The sequence below is a fragment of the Mastigoproctus giganteus genome, chromosome 4, assembly GCF_048544385.1.
Source record: "Mastigoproctus giganteus isolate SK-2022 chromosome 4, ASM4854438v1, whole genome shotgun sequence".
NCBI classification, from domain to species: domain Eukaryota; kingdom Metazoa; phylum Arthropoda; class Arachnida; order Uropygi; family Thelyphonidae; genus Mastigoproctus; species Mastigoproctus giganteus.
The window spans coordinates 13,978,588-13,995,155 of NC_143578.1; the positions used below are offsets into that span (position 1 = coordinate 13,978,588).

General features: G+C 35.2%; 1 protein-coding gene across 1 annotated transcript in view; it reads right to left on the reverse strand.

Annotated features, from left to right (window-relative positions):
• Trm1 (tRNA methyltransferase 1) overlaps positions 1 to 16,568 on the reverse strand; it is a 97,046-nt gene that overhangs the window by 32,849 nt on the left and 47,629 nt on the right. The window contains exons 7-9 of the mRNA XM_090371373.1: positions 12,512 to 12,595; positions 8,243 to 8,315; positions 61 to 195 (exon numbers count right to left, since the gene is read on the reverse strand). Of these exons, the coding sequence (XP_090227499.1) occupies positions 61 to 195; positions 8,243 to 8,315; positions 12,512 to 12,595 (292 nt within the window). The remainder of the gene's footprint in view (positions 1 to 60; positions 196 to 8,242; positions 8,316 to 12,511; positions 12,596 to 16,568) is intronic.

The following is a 16,568-nucleotide window of genomic DNA, read 5'->3' on the forward strand; positions in this document are numbered from 1 at the left end:
TAACAATACTTTGAAGTTAAAAAGGAAACTTGCATAACTACACAGACAATTAAAACTTACCTCTGCAATTAAAATCAAAGTTCCTAGCATCCTTCTTATAGTGTTGTATTTATTTTCTTCTTTTTCTATAGCATCAACTATAGATAGTACAAATTCTTGATGATGAAGCTTATCCATCCATATTGGTCCACCTATCTAAAAGAAATTATACAAATTTTATAGAATGAAAGAGGTTTCCTGGGTTGGTTAAAAGCAACACACACACACACACACACACACACACACACACACACACACACACACACACACACACACACACACACACACACACACACACACACACACACCAAAACAAGTACAAACCTTCATATTAAGACAGTCACAGACAAAAAAAATACAAACAAATATGAATAACTGAAAATAGATGCAAAGAAAATTGTGATGTGGCTGATGACGTGTTGCCTCATTGAGTATAAAGACCACATACGCTGTTTGACTGCAGTAATCTGAAGCACGAATAGGGAAAATGAATGATCTATGACTATGAAAAAGGTCTTAGTGCAGGTGCACGTTTAGCAGGAGCCATGGTTCAAGAAACAAAAGACAACTGGTTTCTCGAAAACATCCATCTCAAATTTGAAAATTTGACAGAAAAACAATACTTTCTAAGAGTGAAGCCATCGTACTCTAAGGATGATTGTATGGAAAAATAGGACATCCAGTTTTTTTTTTTTTTTTGGTAGTTGTTGGCGCATAGACTTCTGTGGCCATAATGCACCTCCCAAGGTTTTTGCAGTACTTTGATCCAAGCCCGAGGTGGGATTCGAACCCACAACCTTTGGGTTACCAGGCAGGCACTTTACCCACCTGGCTAGCCTGGTCAGCTAGGACATCCAGTAGGCAGGAAATTACATCTGAATTCAACCAAGACCAAAAATTCCCTATTTTAACTATACCATGTGCAGGGAATTGAATAAATTGGGTATTGGCAATTGCCTGCCTCTTTGGAAGCCACTTTTTTTTAGAGAAAAACAGAAAAATCCACTTGTAGTAGTGCTGAGAACATTGTGATTGGACAGTGGAACAATGGAAGGAAGTTGTGGTCAGATTAAGCATCATGATACACTTTGTTTTGCACTGAGGATTGGTAGAAAGTGTGGTAAGAACCTCAAGAAGCAATGCCCCCTGCTTGCCTTATTAACACAACACAAGCATCTGGAGGTAGTATCATGGTATGTTTTGTTGGCATGGACAGAGTCTGTTTATACCAGTGGAAGGTCGATTGTCATCCAGGGAGTACCTGAATTTTGTATAAGATCTATTGCACATGGCAATATTACACTCTTAACAGCAAGTGTGCTTTGCTGCACACTTCGTATTATTCAAAATAAACGCGGCCCAATTTGATAATAAATAAACGTTTATATTATTTTGGCTAGTGTGCGTAATTCTTTATTAGCTATTACCTCTAACATAAAAGTTGCTTTTTATGTTACCCCTAAGCAAAAAGCAACCTCTAACCAACTAACATAAAATTAAATTAAGGGTATGTTTGTTTGTTTGTTTGTTTATGGGCTTTACGGCACAAGGGCAGCCAAGGCCATAATGCATCTAAACAATGGAAGAAACAAAGGATAAAAATGAAAAAGTATACAAAAGGTATGATTAGAAAGTACAGGTACCAAACAAATATTTAGGAAATGAAGTTTAGCAGCTGTTCGTATTAATCACCTTCGAAGCTGTTACCTTGATACTTCTAATGCTTTTTTCAACTTCTGAAAGCATTCCTGACAGCATTATTCAGGTATCATTATTTATTTTTTTTTGTTTACCAGGCTTCAAGGGGACTTTAAGCTTGGGAAACAAACAAAAATAAATAAATGATAATTAAAAAAAAAAAATAGGAAGATAATCCAGTTCGGAAAACTAAATAAATGGACTTCTTCACGAGAAAATTTTTGAATGAAAGTTGCAGAAGTACTGTCACAATGCAAGTACCAACTCTTCAAAGCCCACTTTTCCAAGTGTTTTCTGTAATGGTAATGCTCAATCACCATAAAACTCTTCTGTGGTATTCCTGATTCACTGTATGACCATGCAGGGTAAATTCATAATGAACAATGCCCTGTGAGTTAAAACTATAATGTTGTCTCAATGGAAGATAAAAGAATGTCTTTGTTCCTTCAGCATGTCTGCACTGCTCAGAGAATTTTAACTGTGCAGTCAGACATGAAATTCTATTCGCAGTGCAGACATGCTGCCAGGACAGCTTATGGGTTTAACTCAATGATATACAGAAACTTTGCTTGTTTGCTAGAGACTACACAAGGAGGTGATTATCCCTTTGTATATGGCCATGGTTAGGCTGCATCTTGAGTACTGTATACAGGTCTGGAGGCCTCGCTTTAGAAGGGTTGTTGTTGTTGTTATTTGGTTTTTAGGAGCATTAGCAACTAAGGCCATATTACTCCGGGGATATGCGGTGGTCATTCCCTGACCTTTCCGCATCCTCCGTATTTGGTGGTGACGGGCTCGAACCCCGGTCTAATCAAGAAGCGTGTGCTACGCACTGCTGCTGCTCCTTCCCACCTGGCTACGGAGGCGCCGCTTTAGAAGGGATGTAGATCTGCTGTAATGGGTGCAGAGAAGGGCAACCAGACTGGTTAAGGGAACAAAAGGGTGCTCTTACCTGGAAAGGCTTCAGTTCTGCAAATTGCAGCATCTTGAGAACAGGAACCTGCAGGGAGATCTGATTGAGGAATTTAAAGCCTTGACTGGATTGAGTAAGCTGAACGTTAATGGCATTCTTCAACTTTCTGAGACTACACACACGAGAGGGCATAAATTTAAGCCGAGGAAGGATGGTTGCAAGATAAATGTGTGGAAGTTTGCCTTCAGCCAGCAGGTGGTTGACTGTTGAATAGGCTTCCATCTGTTGTTGTGGAAGTTGTTGTTATTTGGTTTTTAGGAGCATTAGCAACTAAGGCCATATTGCTCCGGGGACATGCGGTGGTCATTCTCTGACCTTTCCGCATCCTCTGTATTTGGTGGTGACGGGCTCGAACCCCAGTCTAATCAAGAAGTGTGCGCTACGCACTGCTGCTCCTTCCCACCTGGCCACAGAGGCGCCTATGTTGTGGAAGTGGATGGAGTGAATCAATTCAAGGAAGAACTAAACAAATCCTTGGAGGGTATGAATGGGTGAACTTTGTAGGTTTTTTTTTTTTTTTGCTGATGCTATATCGAGGGCTTACTGTCAGGCAATGTTAACTACAAAATAGCATTTTTATTTTGAAACAACTTTAGTTTAGCTTTATACAAATAACAATGCATATCATGTTATAGAAATGTATTTCTCTAGTAGTTTACAAGTTAGCTTGGGCTATAAGCACATTTCCGACAAACATAAAAATTTCAAATAATTTTTTCTTGGTTAATTACAAAAACGTTTACTCAAATAAGATTAGTAAAAACACAGAGCTGCAAGGCTCAATAACTTCTACAGTTGTTACAATATATTTAAAAGAGTATGAGATTACCTCAATCTTTTGCGTAGACTGCTTCCAGTCAATGCTCTCCAAATGTAACAAATAAAATAAAATAAATGGATAAAATAATTTAATGAATTCTTTCACTCTTAAAGATATGACCGATTCGATGCGCAATGGAATTGAAAGCCGAGAGCCCCTGCCCGACCCTAAAACACATCAAACCAACTCAGCAAGACCACGAGTGTGAGAAGACATTGTGTCAGAATAAATAATTAAAATAACAATTAAAAATTTGGATTAAAACACAAATTAAACGAAATTTACAGCTTTTCCCTTCCTTAAGCAGACAACACACACACACACACACACACACACACACACACACACACACACACACACACACACACACACACACACACACACACACACACACACGAAGTGTGTGTGTGTATGTTAGGCTCTTAAGTGGAGAGCTTATTTGTATTGGCACATGCATAAAAAAAAGACCAGAAATCCAAAATTAGGTAACGACATCTGCATATTGATAGAATTTTTGTGTAGTTTCATTTCAAGAGTTTCAGCAATCAATAATTTTATGTAATTATATTATATGCATAAAATTTTTGCTTCATTGAATAGGAATATGTAACCTTCATTGATAGCATGAAAGGCCAATTCATTCCGATGTGGATGCGCGTGATGTGTGGACCAAACGGTGCATTACTTCATGCGGAAATCTAAAGTACAATGAGTCTACCCTTCATACAATTCATATTATGGAGCTTCATTTGAAGCTCCAAAATATATTTTTAAAAAAATCACACCGTTCTTCCTTAGTACAGGTAAATGATCTTGTAGTCAGTGTGATTCATCGTATGAAGGGTCAACTCATAGTTTAGATTTACACATGAAGCAACACACTACCAAATCCGTACATGACCATCCACGATGTAGAGTAAATAACGTGACTTATCTGACCACACACCTTCTTCCAGTCTTCTAACATCCAACTTGCATGGTCTTTGCAACAGGCAAGCCTTTTACGCCGATGAACCTTGGTTAGGAGAGGATGCCGTAGGGGTTGTCTGCTGGTATAGCCTATATGTATGAGTGTGCAACGCATGGTCATGTCAGATACTGTTATGGGTTGGCCCATGTATTGGGTAGTCAACTCTTCAACAGTGCTGTGCCTGTTCGCTTGGTTGTCAGACACGGCGCTCACCTCTAACTTCAACCTTTTGTTGACCTTTGCAGTTTTGCTGTCGGGTTGTTGTTTGACCGCTTTGACGCCAGTTCTGGTACACTTTAACTACAGCGGCTCTCGAATACCCCACCAGTTCAGCCGTTTGGGAAATCGAGCTCCCACAATCTACCCTTTCTAAAAGTCCAATTCTTCCTTTTACCCATCATGCTCAGAATTTTACTACCTACTGAACCACCGACACCTTATCTATGCTACATAGATCGACTAACTGCGCACTCTCGTACCTCACATGGTCAACGGGTTGCATTCACTTTTCACAAGGGTGGTCATAATTCAGTGATCACTCAGTGTGTATGTATGTATGTATATACACACACACACATGCATATATATAAGATTATTAGCATTATATAATATACATAAGGCATATTGCTGATTGCTTTCACTTGTACATTGATGGGTGTTGGTCTCTGCTGATTTAAAATATTAATGTGCTATTTACCCTTCCTCACTATTACCCTCAGTTGCATATAAGTAACGGTGCATTAGACATGCTAATACATGAACAGTGTATATTTTCGCTATGGTATGTATTATATTGCTCAGAGAGCAATGCTACAATAAATAAATAAAGCACTACCAGTGTTTGGTGAGAATGCAACAAAAATCAGTTATTGTCTGTACAGTGCAATGTCTTATCCTTCTGAATAATAACTTGGTCAAAAATGCAGTTCATTCTAATGCATTAGACATGCTAATACGTGAACACGGTGTATATTTTTGCTATGGCACATATTATAGGTATATTACAGTGTATATTTTCGCTATGGCATGTATTATATTGCTCAGAGAGCAATGCTACAATAAATAGAGAACTACCAGTGTTTAGTGGGAAGGTAACAAAAATCAGTTACTGTCTGTGCAATGTCTTATCCTTCTGAATAATAACTTGATCAAAAATGCAGTTCATTCTAATGCCTGAGTTACAGGTAATGTTGTTGATGTTTATATGGTTTTTAGGAGCATTAGCAACTAAGACCATATTGCTTCGGGATATGCAGTGGTCATCCCCTGACCTTTCTGCATCCTCCGTATTTGGTGGTGATGGGCTCGAACCTCGGCCTAATCAGGAAGCGTGTGCTACACACTGCTGCTCCTTCCCACCTGGCTACGGAGGCGCCGAGTTACATGTAAACCAAGTTGATGTGGGTATTGACTCTAACCAGCGATGATATGGCTGACAAGCCGACCGGGCTAGCCGGGTGGGTAAAGTGCCTGCCTGGCAACCTAAAGGTCGTGGGTTCGAATCCCGCCTCGGGCTTGGATCAAAAGTACTGCAAAAACCTTGGAAAGTGCATTATGGCCACAGAAGCTGATGCGCCAACAACTACAAAAAAAAAAAAAAAAAAATGGCTGACAAGCATGATCAACAATGAACTTGATGAGAATCAAGTGCATCCAATAATCCAGAAATGTTCAGTCAAAAGGGGAAATTCTATGCCACTCCTTTCAAATGGAAGTCAAGTGTTCATCTATGAGTTCTCAGACACTAGTTTGTTTCATCCAAGCAACACTCATTCTTTTCTTGAGAGAGAGAGATTGAATTTAATTTGCAAGTGGAGGGTGTTCAGTTTACTCAACTTCCAGTCTATAATATTTAGTCTTGCACTGATACTGCTTCATTCATTTATTCATTGTAGTACTGCTCTCTCTTTTAAGGTTGGTTAAGACATCAATCAAAATTAGTATCAAAAGCTACTAATTAATTTATCATCATTTTGCCTTGTTTTTATATTATCTTATGTATTAAATATAAAATATACTATTATTTTGTGTTTATATTATTTTACCTTGAAGTTTTTATTAGTTTACACACATATATATATATATATATATATATATAGTATATAAAACAGGTGAAAAAGGTAAAGAAAGGAGAAGAAAAAGGTAAAGAAAGGAAAAGAAAAAGAAAAATATCTTCCATTAGGCATGGCACGTTGTTGTTAATAACTTTCCCATCTTACTATGTCCTTTATCATTTATTTCTATGTTTTATATATATATATATATATACATACAAGAGTGGAGTCAAAAAAAGATTTGTATTTACCTAGAAGTAGTTGTGATAGAAAGAAGAAATTTATTTTGTTTGATAGCTTGAAATCTCTACAGGAACCACAAATTTTAGTTTCTGTCTCAATATTCATTTTTTTTTTCTTTGCAGTGCTGAATGAAGAGAAGCATCATAATGGATAAAGTGGAATACAGATCAGTGATTCAGTTCCTCTTTCTACAAGGGAAAAGACTGAAAACAATCCATGAAGAAATCGTTGCTGTTTATGGAGAAGACTGTCCAGGTTACAAGGTTTTTGCACATTGGTATAAACAATTCAAATGTGGAAGAACTCAGTGTACAATGAAGAAATCCCAGTATGCTCAGCAACTGCTGTAACACAACAGAGTTTTGCAAAAATTGAGGCATTAATCCTAGAAGATTACCATATTAGCATCAAAAAACCTAGTTGCATAGTTCCAAATTAGTGTAGGGTCTGTGAAGAACATTATCCATCTGCTAGTTGGCTTCCAAGACGTCTTATCCCTTACTAGGAGGAAAGAGCACAATGTGCACATGAAATGTTGATGTGCCACAAAAAAAGCAAAAGGAGTTTTTTCCTGGATAAGTCACCATGAAAAAACTCCTTTTGCTTCAAAAAGTCACCACAGAGGAAACCTGGATCCATCACTATGATCCCAAACCTAAACAAATGTCAAAGCAATGGAAGCATGCAGAATCACCCAAACACAAAAAGGCAAAGTGCTGGCAAGGTGATGCTGTCAGTTTTTTGGGATCAGTATGGAGTAATACTAACAGATAACCTTCAAGAGGGCTGTACTGTGATGATGAAATATAATTACAATCTCCTAATAGAGCTATGTGCTGCTATAAAAGAAAAAAGACAAAGGAAAGCTGTGCACCTTCTCCCCGATAACACCCCAGCACATTCTTCGCATGCTGAGGTAAGGTGTGCCCATGAATGTGGGTTTGAAATATTGCCGCATCCCATTTATTCCCTCCACCTTGCACCCTCGAATTTCTTCCTCTTTCCTGCCCTAAAGTTTTTTCTTCATGGAAAACACTTTGCTGATGATTATGAGATAATTTCTACAGCTGAGTCATGGATTGAAGGATAGTCAGAGGACTTTTACAAAACTGGCCTGTGGAAGTGAATTGAGAAGTGGCAAAAATGTGTCATTTTGTCTGGTGACTATGTTGAAAAAGTGTAATATATGGTGTTTGTTTCTTCTACCACAATCACTGGGTGAATACAAATCTTTTTTGATCCCCTCAAACATTTACGTTTTTATTTTACTTTTATGTCAAGATAGCCACAGATAAAGATTTTTACTAATGACTAATTTTATAATTCCAAAATAGTAGTTTGAAGAACTGCTATGATGAAAGTGCTTCTAATCCTCTTTTCTTTATGTATCTGAAGTACCATTCTTTTTCTTATGCATATATAACTTGAATGAAATAAATTCTTACTTGATGCCTATGTTCACAATGTGAACATAATTTATTTACTGGTGGACCATGGCCTGGAGAATATTTTAATGAACTGAAAGTATAAATAAATTTCTCTTACTTACAAGTAATTACTCATTTTCACATTTATCAAAAAAAATAAAGACAGTATTACACTAATCAAATATATTAATTTGGTATAAAATAGCTATGTGAAGGGTTAAATATGCAAGAATTCCAAATATTTTCAATTTACAGTGCACTGTATTGAAATTTGAAAGAAACCCTTAGAACCAGTTACAAAAGTGCACTAAGGCTTGTTGAGACAGTCTTGTCTCCTTTACAGCTAGTGCTTTTGAAGGATGCTAGATTTGTGATATAAAATAAAAATATTATCAGTATTGTAGCAAAGATGACACCCAATTAGATGAAATCTTTTTATTCTATTTTAATTTTATATCACAAATCTAGCATTTCGTTCAATAATCTCCAAACTGCCTAGGATTACTTAAAAGCCTGTAGTACTTACCAAGTTGAGAGCAAGAAACTGAAGTAGGCTCTAGAATGTTACCAATAAATATTCCTACATAAGTGTTTCCTCGATGGGAAAAATTAATGTAAACATTGAAATAAATATCTTATAACAAGCATGGAAATTTATGGTGAAATTTTTTTTTTTTTTTTCCCCACTATTGATAACTTGTCCTTCTGGAAAGATATGTTTGTTCCAACATTCTTATTTATTTTAGTTCCACCAAGAGGGTGCTAGCTTTTATAAAATAATGTAAATTATTAGTAAATATTTAATGGAATACATTCAATTTGTAAGAATCGATGTTCCATTTCATCTGATACTAACTGTATATACAACACGTAATGTTTTTTAAAGTATATAAAAACTCACAAATTTTATTATAACTAAAAAAAATTATTATAAAAATGCATTGCTTTTATTTATTATAATCTATTTGCAAAGGGATAATGTTACACCAAAATGGCTAAATGGTATAAGGAAGCAGAAGTTTTCTGCATCCATCAAAAAAAAAAACACCATACTTTCCCATTAAAAATGAATATCCAATATACTTCCAATACTCCAAATTAACATAGTCTTCATTAGTCATTTCAAACATCAATCTTCCCCTCACCAATCCAGTCAACATCTTTTGAACCCTCTCTAGAAGCTAGATGTCTTTTTCAGGTGTGCCAATATTCCCAATACAATCTCATCATTACCTTATACAAAAGAACAATGACAACATTCTCCTCCATAACTGTACAAAGGACCAGTTAATCATGGACAGGAGAATGTGCTTTTGTAGCTGCCCCTTTACATTGCATAGCAAATTTCATATCTGACTATCATAACCCCTAAGTCCCTTTCATCCTAACAACTTTTAACTCCTCTGCCACTAATTTATAAGAAACTCCTGGTTTTATATTCCCCAGGTGCAAACTCTTACATACAGAACTGGTTATGATCACAGACTGGTTATGATCATTAACTATCCTTCCTACATTAAAATCATTAGCAAATTTAGACAAATTCCTCTCTACTCTCTCGTCAATGCCATTAAGATTAGAAACAGGAGAGCACCAGAAGGGATCCTAGAGGGACTACTTGCTACACTATCTTTCCCATATGATCATTCAGAAATGAATGCACAGGAGCTAATGCTTTGCGTGAGTGAGTGACTTTTATTTTTGTTTATTTCTACTTTACACACTGTCTAACCACTATTTAGGACCCATCTATATGCAAGCAAACTAAGTGTCTATCAGAATCCACTAAACAATCAGGTAGAAAATTAAATTTATATACTTTAATACAGGGGTGGGAAACCTTTATAAATGGCAGGTCAAATAAAATGTCATGTGAGGTACACATGGGTAAAAATTTTTTTTGGCATTCCATGATTTTAGGATTATTAAAATGGTGTATAATTAAATTCATTGGAAACCAATGAATTCACACTATCATCATCACAATAGCAACCTTCTGCATTATGAAAACTGAAACATAAATAAATGCAATAGACTCTTCATATTCAGGTTAGGTTTACCCTAAGTACAGTAACAAACATCTGTGTGGGCAAATCTGCAAACAAAAATTAAGTATATAAAATATATACTTAATTACCTTTCTAGGTAATGCCTTGTAGCATGGCAATTTCATCCACTGAAATGAAGTCTCAATCTGCAAATGGATAATTATAAAGTAGTTCAAGGTTTTCAGCTAAATACTTGATAACCATTAAATTAGTTCTTGTGAAAATTAAATCTTGGCAATAACTGATGGTGAAATCAATCCTTCCATACCATTAATCCTACTGCTCCCATTCCTTATTTCTCCATTTCTAAACATTATATTGTCTATAGCTTTTTCCTATTCATCATCAGGTGGTAATTACACAGAATCAATGAAATTATCATCTGGCAAAGTAGGGAGGCACTCCTTTTCCATAACATTATGCGGTTTATAGCTACTTTTTCATTCATCATCAGATAATAATTCCACTGGAAATCAGTCTGTAAGATGAATATTTATCATCCTAGATCTACCAAAAATTTGTCTAAACAAAAAATGTAATGAACAGCTAGACTGGAAAAGTCAAGTGGTCTGACAACTCATGGTTTGCTATTTAACCATGATAGGAACAACAGATTAGCAGGAACTCTCATGAAGTACTCATCTCATCTAGTGTCTTCCCACCAGCTGGAAAGTATACACAGTGGAGTGGGTTTCTAAAGAAATATTTTCATTTGTATCATCATTCACAGTACTACCTTGTAGCCTCTACCTCATGTAATTTGGGCAAAAAGGCAAACAGAAAAACATGATACAAAATAGTTCTGCACAGTGAAATTTTTTAAAATATAATGAATTAAAAATAAATACATGCTTCTGTGTTTTAGAGCATCAATGGTGATTTAGCTATAAAATAGGGAACACAGGGATAAGTACTCACATCTCATCTGACAGAGTAAAAATGAAATGCAAAGTTTTAGAAAGCTGAAGTTAAATATTAAATAATGACAATGACCACTGTTCTAGAGTAAAACCAAACTTGGTTGTATCAAACTGGATATGTCACAGAACATCTTATAAGGGCTACTATTAGGAAGGCATCCCTGTTGCATCAGCATTAAGAAAAGATTATCTTCAGCTTCTATAACTACACCAGCTATTTCTATTTCCACATCCATTTCCAAGGCTTAGAAGAGTGTCTTTAATGGAATATCAACCAAGAAAGTTTTTTCAACTATATGACAACCAATTTCATCCTGGGCTATAGCTCTTTTTCCTCAGTGTAGAAAGTTGACCAGGTTAGTATCCAAGCAGCAAAGATGTCTTCCCAATAATAACCTTCCTAAGAAGTTGCTCCATGATACATCCTACTTGATTCAACCAAGTGTAACCTTATTCTAGGATAGGATAACAAAAGTCTTTGCCTTTAATGTTTAACTTCAATTTTCTAGAATTAAAATTTTTTTTTTTTTTTGGCAGACAAAATGGAAGTGCTTATTTCCATTTTATTCTTATTTTCAACTTTTTTGCTAGTAAACTTCCACTGACTAGAGAACAAATAATACTTCAGCCATGCATCTAATTTATTTTTGCTTCATTAAACTTCCAAAATTTATTGTGTTTTAATACAGTGAAGTGTGGTTTTTTTATCATAATTATCATACAAGCATTCCTAATAATTTTCTTCAACAATTTCATTCATCAAAAAAGCATGGAATTCTTAATATTAAAAGGCAGATTAAGTTGGCCCTGATGTCACTTTTCTCACATTAAGTTGGACATGAAAAGTGTAGCAAAGAAAAATAACATTAATATATGTCATGATTCCATTAATCTTAAGTCTCAAATCATGATTTCACAAGTCAGTTTAATAATATCACAGTGATGCTGCAAATGTCTTCTAACTGTGAACCACTTTTCCATAGTAAGCCTTGCCAACTACAAGTCACACATTTTGCAATGGAGTGTCATGATGACTTTTTAAATTTTCAGATAAAATTTATAATTTTGTTTCACTTAAGAAAATACAGAAAGTGAATTTCAAATTTTATTGAAAAAAAATATTATTTAAAACAATATTTATTAATATTGGAATAAAACAGTTTTTCACTTTAAACTAAAGCCTTTTAAAGCTTTATGACTTAAGTTAATACTTTAAAATAGGTAATATTGTTTTACCCATTTTCACTTCTTCATTTTATTTATTTGAAAAATTCTATATTTACTACAATTAGAAAACTAAACTCAAAATTATCACTCACCCATGCTTGCCTGTATCTGCTCTACCAAGGGGCTGAAGGTTAAAAGTTTCACAACCAACACATTGATACACCATACCTAGTTTGCTAAAAAAATTTTTTTACATGTGAATTTTTTTGGAATTTCTTAAATAAGAAAAGCAGTCTGAATATTTAATAAGCAGTGCAAATAAAAGTATTACTTATTATATATAAATAAATTTCTTAATAAATCACAATATGCTAATAACTCTAGTAATCGTGTTATCACAATCACGATATACTAGTAATATTGTTACCTGATTACATCCTAACACGCAGTGCTCTGTTGGGATATAATCAGGTAACAATGCAACCACTCAATGCTACACCCAAATTATACTCATTCTGATAGTCATACATGTGTTAACCAAGGAATGGAGATGGCTGTTTTACCTGCTGAGCATGAGGCCTATTTGACTAGAATTTTTTTTAATAGAAATTTTTTTTTTTTAGAAGGGAAAATATTACTCTCAAAGACAGGCCTCAAAACAAATGACAATCACTTTTGCTGTATTTCAAAACAATGAGCAGACTCCTGAATGTTTACTTCATTAAAAGAGGTTTGGAACATTCTGAATGTCAACACAAATCAAAATTACACAATAAGTTGGAGTTTATTATTTATTATTAAAATACTACTCTTTTGTACATATTTTAAATCCTTACCCTCTTGGTTACTTTTTGTGAAAAATTAATTAATAAAAATTTATTATGTAAGATTTTTTTTCTTTACTTTACATGTTAGCCACAGCAGGTCTTACATCTGCTAAAATTGTCTGGCCATTCTAAAATTATTGTGAAAAAAATATATATTTTTAAAATTTGTGGCACTATCTGCAGATAAAATTCTCCTAAATTGTTTTTATATGGAAGCTGCTTTGAATCACTGTAGTTCAAGGTCCTGATATAACAAAGTAGGCTATATTTTTCACCTAGCAGCATATTTCATTTAACAGAATTCTCCTGCATGTAAAAACATATCAGTCCTCTGCAGTTTGCTTTTTTAATGCAGTCTAAAGAATAAGGCCTAACTCTAAAAACTACTGGCGTACAGCTGCAATGAGTCAAAAAAACTTGACACTGAATAGGTTAAGTATTTATGAAGAGTTATAAATAATAATTTTTTTCATAAATACTCTTAATTTTAAAGATCAAATAGAGTTTAAAGGTTGGAGATGGAAAGATACTGCCTAATTTTTACTGAAATACCATGAAGTAATAATGATTTTACTCTTCATCTGCATCCATTCAGTTTATTTCCAAACTCAAACAAAAATCTCTAACGCAACATTTGATTTAAAAACCCATAATTCATTCTTATAAATTTCTTCTGCAACTTCATAAAGCATTCCTTTAAAACTAAAATGGACAAAAATAAAATATTTTCAGTTTTTATATACTTGAATTTAACATATTTGTACACACACTATTTAAAAAAATATTTTTGGTAAAATGTGATATCAAGTACACATAAAGAAAGTGCAAGTTACCAATGGTATCTCACCAATTGTATGCAAGAGCTAGAAAAGTGTTACTTATACAATTGTTTATTTGTATTTAAAATATAAAATAATAACTGCTTTTCATATAAAACTCCAAAGCTGCTGCATACCATCTACGCAATTACATTCTTGTGCAATGATTTAGCATTGGCATAGGCACATGATGCAAGAAAGCAAGCTTATATAGCAGTCAAAAAAAAAAAACACACACACCCTTCTCATTTCACCCATACACTCGCACGAAATGTTTGTCTAGTTCTGCCTTGAATATATTTAAGCTATCAATTTCTACGACAGATGGAAGTTTGTTCCAGCAATCAATCACCCGGTGGCTAAAGGCAAACTTCCGCACATCTATCCTACAACTGTCTTTCCTCAATTTGAATTTATGCACTCCCAGGTGATTATTCTGAGCAAGAGGAAGAATCCCATCAGCATTGAGCATGCTCAAACCATTCAAGGCTTTATACACCTCAATCGGATCACCTCGCAGGTGCCTAGTCTCCAGACATTGTAATTTGCAAAACTTAAGCCTTTCTTCATAAGAGCAACCCTTTGTTCCATTCACAAATCTTGCTGCCGTTCTCTGTATTTGTTCCAGAAGCTCTACATCCTTCTTAAAATGAGACCTCCAGACCTGTATACAGTACTCAAGGTGTGGCCTGACCACTGCCTTATACAAGGGGATAATCACCTCCTTATTCCTGCTAGAAAAATTCCTGTATATCATTGACAAGACACCATAAGCTACTCTTGCAGACTATCTGCACTGCTCAGAAAACTTCATATCTGCCTGCACAATTACCCCAGGTCCTTTTCACTCTCAGTGTAGTACCACACAGTTGATATATTACATTTGTCAATGTAAATACTGCATATGACATCATTTGTCAATTTACTTCATTAACTACAAAGTATGATTCAAATGCAATCCACCTCTACTGTATATAGCTGTATTTTGCTACTGTATATTTAAATCTTATTACTTAAAAAAAATTTAACAATAAGTGGGTGTCCATGATCAGCTACTTACAAACAGCATACAGAGAACCTTGAATGTAATAATGTCACCAAGTGGTTCATGCTATGCCTCACTTTGCTCTCAAAGTCCATCAGAAGCTAAATAAACAAAGCAATGCCTTTTTCTTTTTAATTTCCTGATCTCGCTTCTATGGATTTCATACGCTGGGGCTAATCTAAATAAACTGTGTATAAGGAAACTTGCATTGCACAATGCCCAAAAATACTTTATGGGCATCGCAAAAGTTCTTCAGCAATAATTAGAATATGTCAAAAATGAAACAAATCACTTGAAGCACTGAATTGCAGTTCAGTGGAGAATATTATGAATGTCCCTTGCAATTCAAAAGGTAAAGATTTTAAGCAAAAGCTGTATTTTATTTTTGGCAACTGATTTTTGTGTCAGAGTGGGCAATTTCTCAGTTGTATGTGCAGTTATTGATAAAAGAAAATTAGATTAAAACAAAAGCCATAAAACACTGATACAGAAAAATTTACAGTACCAAATCTAAAAAAAGAAATACAGAACAAGTAAAATCTATTTACTTTGACTGCTGTTCAATCATTGAAATATTCACTGGTATAGTGAATTATGAGAGCATCCTTGGACTCAGGGGAGGTCCCCATGGACTGGAGATGTGCAAATGTATCCCCAATTCACAAAGGGGGATCGAAGGGTGACACGAGTGATTACAGACCAGTTAGTTTAACTTCTGTTCTGGGTAAAATAATGGAGTCACTGATTAAAGATGCATTGCAGGATCATCTAGACAAGACTGCAGCAATAATTCAGACACAGCATGGGTTTGTTAAGAGAAAGTCTTGTCTGACAAATTTGATAGGATATTATGGTGTGGTTACAAAGGAACTGGATGCAAAAAATAATTTTGATATCATATATTCGAATTTCAGGAAAGCTTTTTGACACTGTTGCACATGAAAGACTATTGTACAAATTGGAGCAGAATGGTATTAAGGGTAAGTTGCTACAATGGATAAAAGGATGGTTGAGTGGGAGAAGACAGAGGGTGGTAATTAATGGGTGCTGCTCTTCGTGGACTAATGTTATTAGTGGAGTCCCACAGGGTTCGGTGTTGGGTCCTCTGTTGTTTTGTATATTTATCAATGATATTGACGAAGGTATATCAGGCTTAATGTCGAAGTTTGCAGATGATACAAAGGTTGGCAGGGTTGTTAATGACAGTAATGGCAGTGTGCTACTGCAACAGGATCTAGATAATTTGGGCAGATGGGCTAAGGAGTGGCAACTGACGTTTAACCTTGACAAATGCAAAGTACTGCATATGGGTAGAAGTAACCCCAAAGAAACGTACCAACTGTGTGGTACTACACTTAAGGTGGTAGAAAATGAAAAAGCCCTGGGAGTAATTGTGCAGTCAGATATGAAGTTTTCTGAGCAATGCAGACAGGCTGCCAGGGCAGGTCATGGGGTTTTGTCAATGATATATAGGAATTTTGCTAGCAGGGAAAAGGAGGTGATTGTCCCTCTGTATAAG